This window comes from Schistocerca nitens, chromosome 7, assembly GCF_023898315.1.
Source record: "Schistocerca nitens isolate TAMUIC-IGC-003100 chromosome 7, iqSchNite1.1, whole genome shotgun sequence".
NCBI classification, from domain to species: domain Eukaryota; kingdom Metazoa; phylum Arthropoda; class Insecta; order Orthoptera; family Acrididae; genus Schistocerca; species Schistocerca nitens.
Genome location: NC_064620.1, coordinates 344430956 through 344447019, shown reverse-complemented (window position 1 = coordinate 344447019; position 16064 = coordinate 344430956). Strand labels below are relative to the sequence as shown.

The 16064-nt window shown below is 42.1% G+C and overlaps 1 protein-coding gene across 2 annotated transcripts in view; it reads right to left on the bottom strand.

Moving 5' to 3' along the window:
* Positions 1 to 16064, bottom strand: part of LOC126194804 (sodium-coupled monocarboxylate transporter 1-like) — a 202557-nt gene that overhangs the window by 128935 nt on the left and 57558 nt on the right. For both annotated transcript variants that reach the window (XM_049933116.1, XM_049933117.1), the window contains exon 5: positions 7724 to 7775. In XM_049933116.1, coding sequence (XP_049789073.1) covers positions 7724 to 7775 — 52 coding nt within the window. The remainder of the gene's footprint in view (positions 1 to 7723; positions 7776 to 16064) is intronic.

Sequence of the window (16064 nt, the reverse complement as noted above, 5' to 3'; positions counted from 1 at the left end):
AAGACATCATGAAGGGAGAAACACCATTTATCACACATGGGAGTGACATGCGGCAACATGAGAAACACTGGGTGAAATCGGCAAGAAAGCATCCGACTATACCATATAAAGTGGAATTACCCACTGATGAAATGGGTGCTCTGATGGGGCAACAATCAAGAATATCACAGTAGCTCTTGGTCTGTTGATGTACAGGGTCAACTTTTTGGTAACAGGGTTACATCTTTATCTTACCCTTTTTCAATCTGAGCACTCCTCTCTTGTACTTACATTCTTATGATTCTCTATTCATTCTTCTATTTGTAATTTTTTACCAGTATTTCATTACAGCCTGTGCTTGTTTTTCTGAGAACTTCAAACATACAGTATATTCGTTACCTCACTGGCAATTCTACTCTCTTGATAGCAGAATGTATGCAATAAAAGATGCCCTATAATGGTCAATTTTGGATGAAATATATTGAGCTGTAGCTGCAAATCTATCTCTTACTTATTGTTTCAAGACCATACATATACGTCGACAGTTCTGGGTGTTCTTTATCAAAATATTTAAAGATTTGTTCAGTAACAGTACAAGACATGAATGGCACAATGCAGTTCTAGCTTACAAGTTAAACTGCACTTGCAGACTTTCAACTAGCCACATTCAACTACTTTACTAAGTCACCAGAATGTTATAATGTCCCCATGCTAGGGTATTCATTTTATCTATGTGTACAAAACGTTTATGATGGTCTGCTGAGTTTGCTAACGTAATCGAACACACAGTAATGACTACATGACAGTTATCCCCCTTCCACAATACATTGACATTTACAGCGAAATTATAACTAACTGCCTGTGTTACAGCAAAACTAATAAAATGTCTCTGTTTCAGTAAAATCGTAACAAATTACTCCACGTTACAGCGAAATAGTGACAAAATACCCTTGATATGGGAAAAATCCTATAAGCAAAAGTGTCAGACTCTCCCCAACACTGCAGGAATGCTACAGAAGAATACTCAACAATGTGCAGCCGTTGGCTGAAACTGTGGGAAAGTGTACCAGAAAACTTATCTCTCGAAGCTTTCAGTTCATGGCCAGAGATTCATCACAACACTTTTGGCTTTTATTTATCCAATTGTATAAATACGAGTATCTGTTCTGTATCATTACAAAACACACACAATGGTACTATTGATCTAACATATTGTTTATAGTGTATTTGACTAGAACAGAATCATACTGTAGCATAGTGAAAACTATATAAAACTCTTATAAAATAGGATGCTGACAGATAATAATTCACTTTGTATTAGTCATAAATGAGGGTTGCTACGTTTTCAAAGTAACCTAAACATTATAGTGACTTCTTGTTAGGGTATTAACTTTATCTTGTAGAGCAAAACATTCGTAGATTCTGCTGATAATTCTAACTTATGTAATTGCACCATTATGAGTAAATGACTTTCTTCACTCCACATTATCATGTTACGGGAAATTTGTAACGAAATCCTCTATACATTTCTATGATATAACAGAACTGTAACAAATTGCCTCATATTACAGCAAAATTCCACAAATTTTCTTTACATCACTGTATACTGACTGCGGTTGCTGTCCCACAGTATTCATTGACTCCAACCTCTGCATGCATTTCAAGCATATCTGACATGTTCGTTGCACGTAGTAACTTCACTGTTTAATATGCTGGGTATTACTGGGTATGGCCATTTTGTTTTGGTTGGATGTATCGCTCCTGCTGGTGGTGTCTTCACATTCCTTTGCCCAGCATGGATTACGAGAAGTACATCATCATTCTTCCCTGAAGTTTTGTTTAAATTCCCTGAGTATTTCTTTTATAATTTTGCATTGGGCTGTGTTACAGTCATTAGTACACAGTTTGTCCTTGGTATTCTGCAATTACTTCCGATTGCCTGATGATGATGATACTCTTCTTTACACAACGGCATTGTCACTTTACAATCCAATAGTGAAACTGATCCCTCTAGGAGGAAACCATACATACTGTAACTGTGGCTACCTGGTACAGTGCGTATTAGACTGCACTCTCCATAACAAAGTTTTGTTGAATAAATGGTCTCTAGCATGGAAACCATGCATTTCCGGACATAAGTTCAATAGACCTTTTTTGTTCCATATGTTTTCACCAATCAATCCCTAGAGTTTGTACTAGGTGGAAAAAATCACCCTGTGTTGAAATATGTAACAATAACCGTCCAGTATAAAACACTATGTTCCATTAGTTAAATATATCTTGATCAAAGGCGTAAAATTTTCCAAGTAGAATGGTTTTTACAATGTCTCAATCCACTTCTGTATGCTGCACTCAATAGGGTAATTGCATTTGGGTGTTTCAGACCACGCAATAAAATTTTGTCAGTCCTATATAAGAATTATCTGCTTGAGATTCTACTCTACAGACATGTATGACAAGCATTGCAGACATGAAGGTAGGTCAGTCATTGGAATGAAATGTTTGTGCACTATAAATAGCAGTAGTTACAGGTATACTGCTGGAAACAGCTCCCAAAACAGTGACATTGCTTTCTGTCTAGAACAGGAGACTGCTAACCAGTTATAACAATGGAACATGATTAAGAGCAAAACTGTGTACCTTTAGAAATACATATAGATTTCACAGGTAGCAATGAGATCTAAGCATACATCACCATAAATACTTTCTAAAAGGGAGTCATCCGATATGCAGTGGTGAGTTATTTACTGCGGCAGGGTAGCTACCCCTGACTTCAACCTAGGCACGCTGGATTAAACTGCACTTTCGTGGGGTGTACTACTTATATAGTGGCCGCCATTGACAGAGGAATACGCATCACATTGCAGCTTGGCGTGGTGTACCTTATAACGATATGTTTACGTAATGTGTATACATAAACATACAGTTATAAATGTCCCCGTTCGTAGTCGCTAATTATAACAATATGTTTACTTTTGTGCTGTAACATATAGCTATAATCAGCGGTGGAAACATATTTGCGAACGCCGACCGTGTGCGGCTGTTTCTTGTTTGATCGTCTGATCAGTCGCAAGTTGCATTGCAGAGGAGAGTAAATGCCTATTCAAAATATAATTATTTTTGGATAGCTCAACATGAATTTCCTAAGTGACCGTAGTTTATCATGCATTTACCAGTAGAATATGGCGCGGAGAAAATATTTCGCCGCATACAACTTCCGTCCGATTTCGACGAAAGAATTCGTGACTGTGAACTCTCTATTTGGCAGAAACACAAAGAAAATTAAATAACTTCATGAAGGAGTGAGACATAGATTCTATATTAAATAAATAGTCCATACACTAGTTCCATTTAACTCTGTATTTATGGCAATTAATAGACGAACTTACACTGCAATGAAGGATTTAACATGGATGCCGTTTTGACTGGCACTTCTCGTAATGAAAACAATTCCTTTGACGTTTTCACATACACGTCGCACAATAAATCTACTACTAGGCACTTTTAGTATTACACATTTACTTTACACTAAAACAATATTATTTTTAACGATAATAATACCGCGGCAAGAAATGCGCGTCTGACACAAGTTACAAGAGACAAGAGAAGAATGAGTAACTGTTCATCGAGAATATCTCGTACACACAAAAAAAAAAAAAAAAACAAAAAAAAAAAAAAAAAAAAGTGTAAAAGTGTTCTTCTTCTGTCCGTTTTTCGCGCCGCGGTTTTCAAAGTCAATAACTCACTGCATCTCTGACGGCGCTTCGACAATAAACGAGTTACGTCACAGGTCGTTCACCTTTTACATTCTCGCAACATTATTTGCTAACTGTAGCTGTTGCCGAGCGACTGCTCGATTAGTGAATGATTTAAAATGCTGAGGCAATCACATAATGTTACAAGCTGCTGATGTGGAACTCAGCATACTGATCATGCAAGCTACTGCAAATATTCATTTAACCGAAATAAAACCCCAAAGCAGCTCACATTACAATCCTAACACACATAGTGGTGGGAGTGCCGTACATGTTTAAATAAAAACAACGTGACACAAACATTTACGACTAGGTAATCATCTTAAGATCATATAAAACGCCCTCAATGTGTCTTCCTGACTACAGAACGTGGTATTAAACTGCGATTTATGACTACATCATATTGCTAGGCATTTTTCACACTAAGAAGCGATATCTACAACAAACCCCTTGCTTCTCTTATGGCGTAAACTGGCAAACAACCATTAGTTTGCTAAAGTGATAAAAACTTTATTTCCATGTATACAAAATACCTGGAGAGAAGCTAGTAACGTGCACTCAAGAAGTTTTTTTATTCTGTCTGCCTACAGTATTAAGTACTTTCCCATAAACCGTGTGGAAACTCAATCACTATTTATAACCGACAGCCATCTTACCGATTGTATAAAGTGTCAGGAAAACATTTATAACTACATTGTTTGACAATACAGAAATAACCGTTAATGGAGTTGAAAGAAGTGGAATATGACAAACAGAAATTCTTTGACAGACTGACGTGGGATTGAAAACCATTCTGATCTGTCATCTGACACTTCTTAGCACAGCTACACAGCTAGTGTCTGACAGCATTGTCTGCGATGCTGTGGCTGGGAGTTATTAAGAGCCACATATTAATCCGATCGGTATGTTGGCGCTGTAGAACTAGTGTGGTCCTGGCATGATGCAGCTGTGGCCTGTCCTACACGTTTCATGGAATGACCATCACAGCACGGGATGGGGATGCTGTGCACATTACGTCCATCAGGTGGCACATAAGTAGCTGATGCATCTTATCGTGTCTGCCAGTGTCGTGTTAGTGGAAATGGTGTCTGCACAACTTTGCAGTCGGTGGCGGCAATCACTCTCGAGTGGTGGATGGCGGTCAGCTCTGCTGATGCCGTCGGACACAGTCAGGCCACAATTGCGGTGGCCTCCCATCTGGACATTTGAGTATTGCAGTCTGCAGAGGAGCCCCACAGCTGTTTAAATAACTAAAAAGCGGGTTACCCTACTACACACGTTATGGAGCAGCTTAATGGTTTGAAGGGCTCTGCCGCAGTCCACACACACTTTCAGCACACTGCCTGCTGAGGCCTGAGTGGTGTTTGTTTACACACACACACACACAAACGTCAGCATTTACACTACTGGCCATTAAAATTGCTACACAAAGAAGAAATGCAGATGATAAACGGGTATTCATTGGACAAATATATTATACTAGAACTGACATGTGATTACATTTTCACGCAGTTTAGGTGCATAGATCCTAAGAAAGCAATACCCTGAACAACCACCTCTGGTCGTAATAACGGCCGTGATACGCCTGGGCATTGAGTCAAACAGGGCTTGGGTGGCGTATACAGGTACAGCAGCCAATGCAGCTTCAACACGATACCACAGTTCATCAAGAGTAGTGACTAGCGTATTGTGACGAGCCAGTTGCTCAGCCACCATTGACCAGACGTTTTCAATTGGTAAGAGATTTGGAGAATGTGCTGGCCAGGGCAGCAGTTGAAAATTTTCTGTATCCAGAAAGGGCCGTACAGGACCTGCAACATGCGGTAGTGCATTATCCTGCATGTAGGGTTTCGCAGGGATCGAATGAAGGGTAGAGCCACGAGTCGTAACACATCTGAAATGTAACGTCCACTGTTAAAAGTGCCGTCAGTACGAACAAGAGGTGACGGAGACGTGTAACCAATGCCACCCCATACCATCACGCCGGGTGATACGCCAGTATGGCGATGACGAATACACGCTTCCAATGTGCGTTCACCGCGATGTCGCCAAACACGGATACGACCATCATGATACTGTAAAAAGAACCTGGATTCATCTGAAAAAATGACGTTTTGCCATTCGTGCATCCACGTTCGTCGTTGAGTACACCATCGCAGGCGCTCCTGTCTGTGATGCAGCGTCAAGGGTAACCGCAGCCACGGTCTCCGAGATGATAGTGCATGCTGCTGCAAACGTCGTCGAACTGTTCGTGCAGACGGTTGTTGTCTTGCAAACGTCCCCATCTGTTGACTCAGGGATCGATACGTGGCTGCACGATCCGTTACAGGCAGGCGGATAAGATGCCTGTCATCTCGACTGCTAATGATACGCGGCCGTTTGGATCCAGCACGGCGTTCCGTATTACCCTCCTGGACCCACAGATTCCATATTCTGCTAACAGTCATTGGATCTCGACCAATGTGAGCAGCAATGTCGCGATACGATAAACCGCAATCGCGATAAGCTACAATCCGACCTTTATCAAAGTCGGAAACGTGATGGTACGCATTTCTCGTCCTTACACGTGGCATCACAAAAACGTTTCACCAGGCAACGCCGGTCAACTGCTGTTTGTGTATGAGAAATCGGTTGGAAGCTTTCCTCATGTCAGCACGTTGTAGGTGTCGCCACCGGCGTCGACCTTGTGTGAATGCTCTGAAAAGATTATCATTTGCATATCACATCATTTTCTTCCTGTCGGTTAAATTTCGTGTCTGTAGCATGTCATCTTCGTGGTGTAGCAATTTTGATGGCCAGTAGTGTATTATAACGTTACTAGTCTCGGGGTTTAAGAGTAGCGTCTTTTACTATTAATTAAAAAAGTCCGGGATCCTAGATGCAATTCCACTATTTAGATTCTGAGTAAATGATTATTAGCAATGGTAACCAAACACTTCTGGCATAGTAAGAAACCTTCATTCTTTTATTGTACCACTGCATTGTCAAAGTGGACGGAAGAGGGACAGAATATCAGGGCACTCTCTAGCCCTTGTGGTGGGAAACTATCCCTGAATTATGGAAGAAAATGCAGTGATCAAAGACGTGAAGATGCAGAAGGGACAGGACTCATAAGGTATTTTCACTGTACAGCTGGCCCATAACTGAAAAAGTGTCATTGGCAAAAGATTCCTGATTAATCCCCCATTTGGTTCTCTGGGAGGGGGCTGCCAAGAGGAGGGTGACCGTGGGAAAAAGACTGAATAGCCAACGAAGATTTAACGTTCTAATAGTCGGAGCATAGATCGTCAGTAGTTTGAACGTAGTAGAGAAGCAGGAAAAACTGAAAAGGGAAATGCTGTACTAATGAATTGGTCTAACACGTCTTTTATATGTCACATCTTCCGCTGATTATTTATATTTTCTTAGAATACTCGAAATGAACCTCAGATTGCATGTGCCAATCCTAAACCTAATTTTAAGGATCATTCCGCGTTAGGTCGTGTCGGACGGAATGCCGACATTAGGATGAGATATTAATGTTGCTTGTGAATTCATGGAGTTGGCTAGCAACCTAAATTTGGTGTCCTTGAGAATGAGGTTCAGATGATAAAACAGGAATATTTAGACGCATATCTCACTATTTTCACAGGGTATTTTGACAGAAACCATGGAAAGAACAACAGCAGCACTCTCATATATGGGCACTTGAAACTATGTGGAACTACTATTTAAGTACAACTTATCCACGTTATGTTGCTATCGAACGTTCTATTTCTTCTGAGGCGAAAGATGTGTCAGAAGAAGACAGAAGTCCATTGCAAATGAGGAAAGATTTGTAAAAGAAAACGTACAATTTGGGATCGAATTTAAGAAATTGAGAAATTTTGCGCTACGTACACGCTCTGTAAGCAGAAGCTGTGCATTTTAACTGAAATCCATATCATCCCACCCGTATCTTCTTTCACAGAACATTCATTCTGAAATAAAAAGATAGAGCTGTTGCTTACCTTGGTTAAACGCTATTGCAGGAACGTAGACGACTATAGGAATCCAGGACGTCTGAAATAAAGAAAGAACTTGTTTTAGCTTATCAAAATTTGTCATTGTATGAGTAATGTTAGTGCAAATTATTTCTTACATACAATGGGATTGTCAATGAAGTAATGTATATGTTGGAATGTGCCCCGGATACTGCAGGGATACATGATCATCATTCTATTCGCTCAAATACTAACACCACCTTTCGAAACGGGGGCGCCGGTCGCAGGTGGCCGAGCGGTCCTAGGCGCTTCAGTCTGGAACCGCGCGACCGCTACGGTCGCAGTTTCGAATCCTGCCTCGGGCAAGGATGCGTGTGATGTCCTTAGGTTGATTAGGTTTAAGTAGTTCTAAGTTCTAGGGGACAGATGACCTTAGATGTTAAGTCCCATAGTGCTCAGAGCCTTTTGAACCATTTTCTGAAACTGGGGCAGTTGTGCAGTTGTTTCTCCATTAGAAATTTCTTCAGCTTATCCTTCGAGACAGGATGGAGGAGTATCAGTCTAAGCAGCAAAGAAAAATCTCTGGTGATACCAGGTATCAAAAAAACACCTCTGAGAAGGTAGCCAGACAGTCTGATCCTCATAGCGGCGAATTAGGAAGCCAAAGCAGGTTCGTTAAACGCAGTTCTATGGATAGCAGATATATGTTTAATAGGAAGGACAATTGTAATTACAGGTCAACTAACTTTTATTAATATGCTAAACAGAATACACAAAACCAGCCGAAATAGTAATGAATTTTCATTAGAGCAGACTGTTATAAAAATTATGGTACCTCACTTTGTCTGAATACAGAGTGTACGACGTGGATAATGGTTGAAACTGTAGTTTTGCACTTCATGATAATGCTGTTAGATGTGGGGTGCTCAACAGCGTGGCCATCAGCGTCCTCAGGAGGACTCGTTGTGATGAGTGGAAGAAGGGGGAGGGTGATGGCTGTCCCCACAGGTGGAGTTGCTTGTAATGCATTAACATCTTTGTGAACGTTTGGGCATATGTGTGTGCTTACGCGCGTGAGTGTGTGTCAGTCTCCTGGCTGCTTTGATGCAGCTCACCACGAATTCCTCTCCTGTGACACCCTTTTCCTCTTATAGTAGCACTGGCACCCTATGGCCTTAATTACTTATTCGATATACGGAGGTTGCCCATAAAGTAATGCACCACACTTTTTTTCTTCAACGATTCTTTATTGAACATAATGAGAAAGACACAAACAAAAGAATGGTGTTTTATCTACAAACCCTATTTTTCCACGTAATCTCCATCCCATTCTAACGCCTTCCTCCAGCGCGAAACAACGGCGTGTATGCCCTGTCGGTACCCATCCTTGTCCTGGAGGCGGAGCCAGTGCTTCAATGTGTCAATCACCTCCTCATCGTCTTCCACGAATTTCACAAACACATGAAAGTCCGAGGCGGCTAGGTCAGCGTTGAGGGTTGGATGGGGTAACACTGTCCAACCCTGTTTTGCGATGTGTTCAGCAGTCCTCAGACTTGTGTGGGGCCAAGCGTTATCGTGTTACAGCAAAACATCTCCTGGGTTGCTGTGGCACCAAAGTCGCCGGAAGCGCGTCTTGAGTTTTGTTAATCTGTTGATATATGCTTCTGAATTAATGGTACCATCTCTCGGAATCACATCAATGATAATCACACCTTCGCAGTCCCAGAACGCGGTGACCATACTGGCGGAAGCAGTTGCTTTGAATTTTTTCTTCTGTGGGGAGTCTGAATGGCACCATTCCATCGACTGTCGTTTTGTTTCCTGCTCAAAATGCTGTACCCAGCTTTCATCACCTGTCACAATCTGGGACAAGAAGGCCTCCCCTCAGCTTGAAAACGTTGCAGTAGATAAAGACAAATTTTTTTTGGTGCGATTTGTGATCCACCGTTAGACACTGCAGGACCCATCTTGCACACACTTTTGAATATCCGAGAGTGCAGATAATTGCATCCACACTTTCTTTGCTGGTTGACAGATGCAGGGCCAACTGCCGAATTGTAATGCGTCTGTCCTCGCGAATGACAACGTCAGCTCGCTGCAACATGTCAGGTATGACAGCCGCGGATGGTCTCCCCGACCGCTACAAATCGTAGAGCTCCGCCGAACCGCCTTCTGACGACCTCACCCTCCGTGCTCAGCAACTAACTGCGCTTCTAAATAGTTCAAATGGCTCTGAGCACATCTGAGGTCACCAGTCCCCTAGAATGTAGAACTACTTAAACCTAACTAACCTAAGGACATCACACACATCCATGCCCGATGCAGGATTCGAACCTACGACCGTAGCGGTCGCGAGGTTCCAGACTGAAGCGCCTAGAACCGCTCCGGCACAGCCACCGGCAAACTGTAATTATGTCGACAGCAGATTCTCAATAGACTTTGCACAAACGGTTATGAATATTCCTCACAGTTTCATTCTCTGCAGTGAGAAATACTATGACGGTACGTTGCTCGTAACGTACATCACCTAGAGACGCCATTTTGAAACTGTCCTGAAGCTACGGTATCTGTCGGAAGTTAAGGGAACTTGGCGGGCTCACTCAGGATTTAGGTTTTCCGTGATTTCCCTAAATCGCTCCAGGTAAATGCAGGGATGGTTCCTTTCAAAGGGCACAGCCGACTTCCTTCCCTATCATTCCCTAATCCGATGAGACCGATGACCTCGCTGTCTGGTCTCCTCCCCCAAAATAACCGCACTTACCTCTGTTTCTCCCTTCCTCCTTTCTGTTAAAAAATGAAAAATCCAAATGGAAACTACTTAAAGAAAGCATGCAACCAAAAGGCGAAGTTTCAAATCTTGAATGTACATTCTATAATTGTAGGATGGACAGTAACTAGTTGCTTGTCTTTTAAAATATAGCGTGCGGCTCACTATAAAACCTTACCAGATGATTGTAGAGTACAACTGGTCGTCGCTGTCAGAAAAATTCGTACAAATTTTTAGTTTTCTGAACATAGGTGATTAAAATCTTGTGAGTGTTCAATACTAGATTGGCAATGGTCGTTAATAATTCATATTTTCATCCTGCAGTGTTTCACACTACAGCTAAACTCTCACAAACCCTGCAGACTTGCGATCGCGGCTTTGATACCACTCCATAACTCTCATTTACTCGTGAAGGAAGACAGATATCAGTGTCACTACCATTTCAAATCTCTTTTGTACTTTTAGCTGTATTTCATGAACAGTAATGTATCAAACAGTAAGTTACACAAAGCCAGACTTCCTCAATATTATATTCATATATTGAGTGTACGTGCTTGAGAGATAGCGACATTCCGCAATGACTTAGGAATTATGTAAAGGTCAATGGTTTATTAAGAAGCTAAAATGCTACACTACCATGCGTACAAAAATCAGTTTCTTTAAACATACACATTCTTTAAAACCGACTGAGGAACTTTTCAGAGCTAAACGATCATGCGAAATGAAAAGCAGGTGTTTTATTTTTTTCACAAAGAAAGTAACGTTTAAAGGAAAAGATAAGAGAATAAAATGATGTGGTTTAGTCTTGTGTAACGTAAACAGCTTTTACAATGTGAAAATCGGAGAAGCGTATTTCACCCCTTTTCTCCGTCACGGCCCAGTATGCTCCGGACGGCAGCTTGGGCCGCCTAGGCGAAGACCGGGCTTATACATCCCATACCTGCCCTTCCCGCCGTGGAGTGTAAATGGAAGCCTACCTCACACTCAGCGTGGTTTTTTAGTTCCGTTACGCATCTCAATTGATATTTAAGAAATTATGTTCTTAAAAAATCTGATTTTTGTACTTGCGGTAGTGTAGCATCTTAACTTCGTATTAATCCAATGACCTTTTCATAATTCGCAACAGTCATTGTGAAAACAGGCTATTTGTCAAGAATGTGCACTTGAAATACAAATCTTGTATTGAAAAAGTCTGACAGGATGTAGCTAACTGTTCCGGACGTTTTAGACTATAAATCATTGCGAGTGAAATACAAGGTGTTACAAAAAGGTACGGCCAAACTTTCAGGAAACATTCCTCACACACAAATAAAGAAAAGATGTTATGTGGACATGTGTCCGGAAACGCTTAATTTCCATGTTAGAGCTCATTTTAGTTTCGTCAATATCTACTGTACTTCCCCGATTCTGATGATCAAATTGTAAATTTTCACAATCAACATGTGTGGGCTGACGAAAATCCGCACGAAATTGTGCAATCACGTCACAAACACAGATTTTATGTGAACGTTTGGGCAGGCATTGTTGGTGATGTCTTGATTGGGCCCCATGTTCTTCCACCTACACTCAATGGAGCACGTTATCATGATTTCATACGGGATACTAAAAATGGCTCTGAGCACTATGGGACTTAACATCTATGGTCATCAGTCCCCTAGAACTTAGAACTACTTAAACCTAACTAACCTAAGGACAGCACACAACACCCAGCCATCACGAGGCAGAGAAAATCCCTGACCCCGCCGGGAATCGAACCCGGGAACCCGGGCGTGGGAAGCGAGAACGCTACCGCACGACCACGAGATGCGGGCCATACGGGATACTCTACCTGTGCTTCTAGAACATGTGCCTTTTCAAGTACGACACAACATGTGGTGCATGCACGATGGAGCTCCTGCACATTTCAGTCGAAGTGTTCGTACGCTTCTCAACAACAGATTCGGTGACCGATGGATTGGTAGAGGCGGACCAATTCCATGGCCTCCACGCTCTCCTGACCTCAACCCTCTTGACTTTCATTTATGGTGGCATTTGAAAGCTCTTGTCTACGCAACCCCGGTACCAAATGTAGAGACTCTTCGTGCTCGTTTTGTGGACGGCTGTGATACAATACGCCATTCTCCAGGGTTGCAACAGCGCATCAGGGATTCCATGCGACGGAGGGTGGATGCATGTATCTTCGCTAACGGAGGACATTTTGAACATTTCCTGTAACAAAGTGTTTGAAGTCACGCTGGTACGTTCTGTTGCTATGTGTTTCCATTTCATGATTAATGTGATTTGAAGAGAAGTAATAAAAAGAGCTCTAACATGGAGAGTAAGCGTTTCCGAACACATGTCCACATAACATATTTTCTTTCTTTGTGTGTGAGGAATGTTTCCTGAAAGTCTGGCCGTACCTTTTTGTAACACCCTGTATATCTAAAAGTACAAAAGAGTTTATGAAATGATAGCAACACGTAATTTTGTCTCTGTTCACAAGTACTTGTGAGTTATTGAGAGGATTCAATCCTGCGATCACAAGCCTATAGCGTTGGCGCGGGTTTCTCATAGTGTGAAACACTGCAGGAAAGAAAAACTAATTACTAGCTATCGACGCAGGCCTAGTATCGGACCCTCATCATCCATCTTTAGAAGACTCCAAAAATATAAGGATATGTCTCTCGGCGATGAACGACTACACTGGTCAATCATCTGGTACTTTTTTACAACGGGCCACACTTCACATGACAAAATACAAGCAATTATTTGTTGCCCACATTTTACAATTAGTGGAATGTACATTTTGTATTTGGAACTGGGAAGAAGGATAAACTCTCCAAGATGAGACTTTGTTGTTAATGGACTTGAGCCATGCGCCTGGGGAGGTTCGAGTCCTCCCTCGGGCATGGGTGTGTGTGTTAGTCCTTAGGATAATTTAGGCTAAGTAGCATGTAAGAACCCGTGGTCTAGGGGTAGCGTCTTTGATTCATAATCAAAACGTCTTCGGTCCCTGGTTCGATCCCCGCCACTGCCTAAATTTTTGATAAATGATCAGCATTGGCGGCCGAAGACTTCCGGCATAAGAAGTCAGCCTCATTCTGCCAACGGCCTTGTCAAAGAGGGCGGAGGAGCGGATAGAGGTTCAGGGCACTCTCCTGTCGTAGGAGTGGGAAATTGCCCCTAAAGGCGGAAGAATCAGCAATGATCAACGACATGAGGATGCAGAAGGCAATGGAAACCACTTCATTAAAGACACGTAACGTGTATCCACAGGACATGTGGCCTGTAATTAAAGAAGTGTCATGATGATGTCTCCAATGGCAAAAGATCCCGGAATAGTCCCCCATTCGGATCTCCGGGAGGGGACTGCAAAGGGGGAGGTTACCATGAGAAAAAGATTGAATAATCAACGAAAGGATAACGTTCTACGAGTCGGGGCGTGGAATGTCAGAAGCCTGAACGTGGTAGGGAAACTAGAAAATCTGAAAAGGGAAATGCAAAGGCTCAATCTAGATATAGTAGGGGTCAGTGAAGTGAAGTGGAAGGAAGTCAAGGATTTCTGGTCAGATGAGTATCGGCCGGCCGAAGTGGCCGTGCGGTTAAAGGCGCTGCAGTCCGGAACCGCAAGACCGCTACGGTCGCAGGATCGAATCCTGCCTCGGGCATGGATGTTTGTGATTTCCTTAGGTTAGTTAGGTTTAACTAGTTCTAAGTTCTAGGGGACTAATGACCTCAGCAGTTGAGTCCCATAGTGCTCAGAGCCATTTGAACCATTTTTGATGAGTATCGGGTAATATCAACAGCAGCAGAAAATGGTATAACAGGTATAGGATTCGTTATGAATAGGAAGGTAGGGCCGAGGGTGTGTTACTGTGAACAGTTCAGTGACCGGGTTGTTCTAATCAGAATCGACAGCAGACCAACACCGACAACGATAGTTCAGGTATACATGCCGACGTCGCAAGCTGAAGATGAACAGATAGAGAAAGTGTATGAGGATATTGAAAGGGTAATGCAGTATGTAAATGGGGACGAAAAACTAATAGTCATGGGCGACTGGAATGCAGTTGTAGGGGAAGGAGTAGAAGAAAAGGTTACAGGAGAATATAGGTTTGAGACAAGGAATGAAAGAGGAGAAAGACTAATTGAGTTCTGTAACAAGTTTCGGCTAGTAATAGCGAATACCCTGTTCAAGAATCACAAGAGGAGGAGGTCTACTTGGAAAAGGCCGGGAGATACGGGAAGATTTCAATTCGATTACATCATGGTCAGACAGAGATTCCGAAATCAGATACTGGACTGTAAGGCGTACCCAGGAGCAGATATAGACTCAGATTGCAATATAGTAGTGATGAAGAGTAGGCTGAAGTTCAAGACATTAGTCAGGAAGAATCAATCCGCAAAGAAGTGGGATACGGAAGTACTAAGGAATGACGAGATACGTTTGAAGTTCTCTAAAGCTATAGATACAGCAATAAGGAATAGCGCAGTAGGCAGTACAGCTGAAGAGGAATGGACATCTCTAAAAAGGGCCATCACAGAAGTTGGGAAGGAAAACATAGGTGCAAAGAAGGTAGCTGCGAAGAAACCATGGGTAACAGACGAAATACTTCAGTTGATTGATGAAAGGAGGAAGTACAAACATGTTCCGGGAAAATCAGGAATACAGAAATACAAGTCGTTGAGGAATGAAATAAATAGGACGTGCAGGGAAACTAAGACGAAATGGCTGCAGGAAAAATGTGAAGACATCGAAAAAGATATGATTGTCGGAAGGACAGACTCAGCATACAGGAAAGTCAAAACAACCTTTGGTGACATTAAAAGCAACGGTGGTAACATTAAGAGTGCAACGGGAATTCCACTGTTAAATGCAGAGGAGAGAGCAGATAGGTGGAAAGAATACATTGAATGCCTCTATGAGGGTGAAGATTCGTCTGATGTGATAGAAGAAGAAACAGAAGTCGATTTAGAAGAGATGGGGGATCCAGTATTAGAATCGGAATTTAAAAGAGCTTTGGAGGACTTACGGGCAAATAAGGCAGAAGGGGTAGATAACATTCCGTCAGAATTTCTAAAATCATTGGGGGAAGTGGCAACAAAACGACTATTCACGTTGGTGTGTAGAATATATGAGTCTGGCGACATACCATCTGACTTTCGGAAAAGCATCATCCACACAATTACGAAGACGGCAAGTGCGAGAATTATCGCACACTCAGCTTAACAGCTCATGCATTGAAGCTGCTTACAAGAATAATATACAGAAGAATGGAAAAGAAAATTGAGAATGCGCTAGGTGACGATCAGTTTGGCTTTAGGAAAAGTAAAGGGACGAGAGAGGCAATTCTGACGTTACGGCTAATAATGGAAGCAAGGCTAAAGAAAAACCAAGACACTTTCATAGGATTTGTCGACCTGGAAAAAGCGTTCGACAATATAAAATGGTGCAAGCTGTTCGAGATTCTGAAAAAAAGTAGGGGGTAAGCTATAGCGAAAGACGGGTCATATACAATATGTACAAGAACCAAGAGGAAATAATAAGAGTGGACGATCAAGAACGAAGTGCTCGTATTAAGAAGGGTTTAAGACCAGGCTGTAGCCTTTCGCCCCTACTCT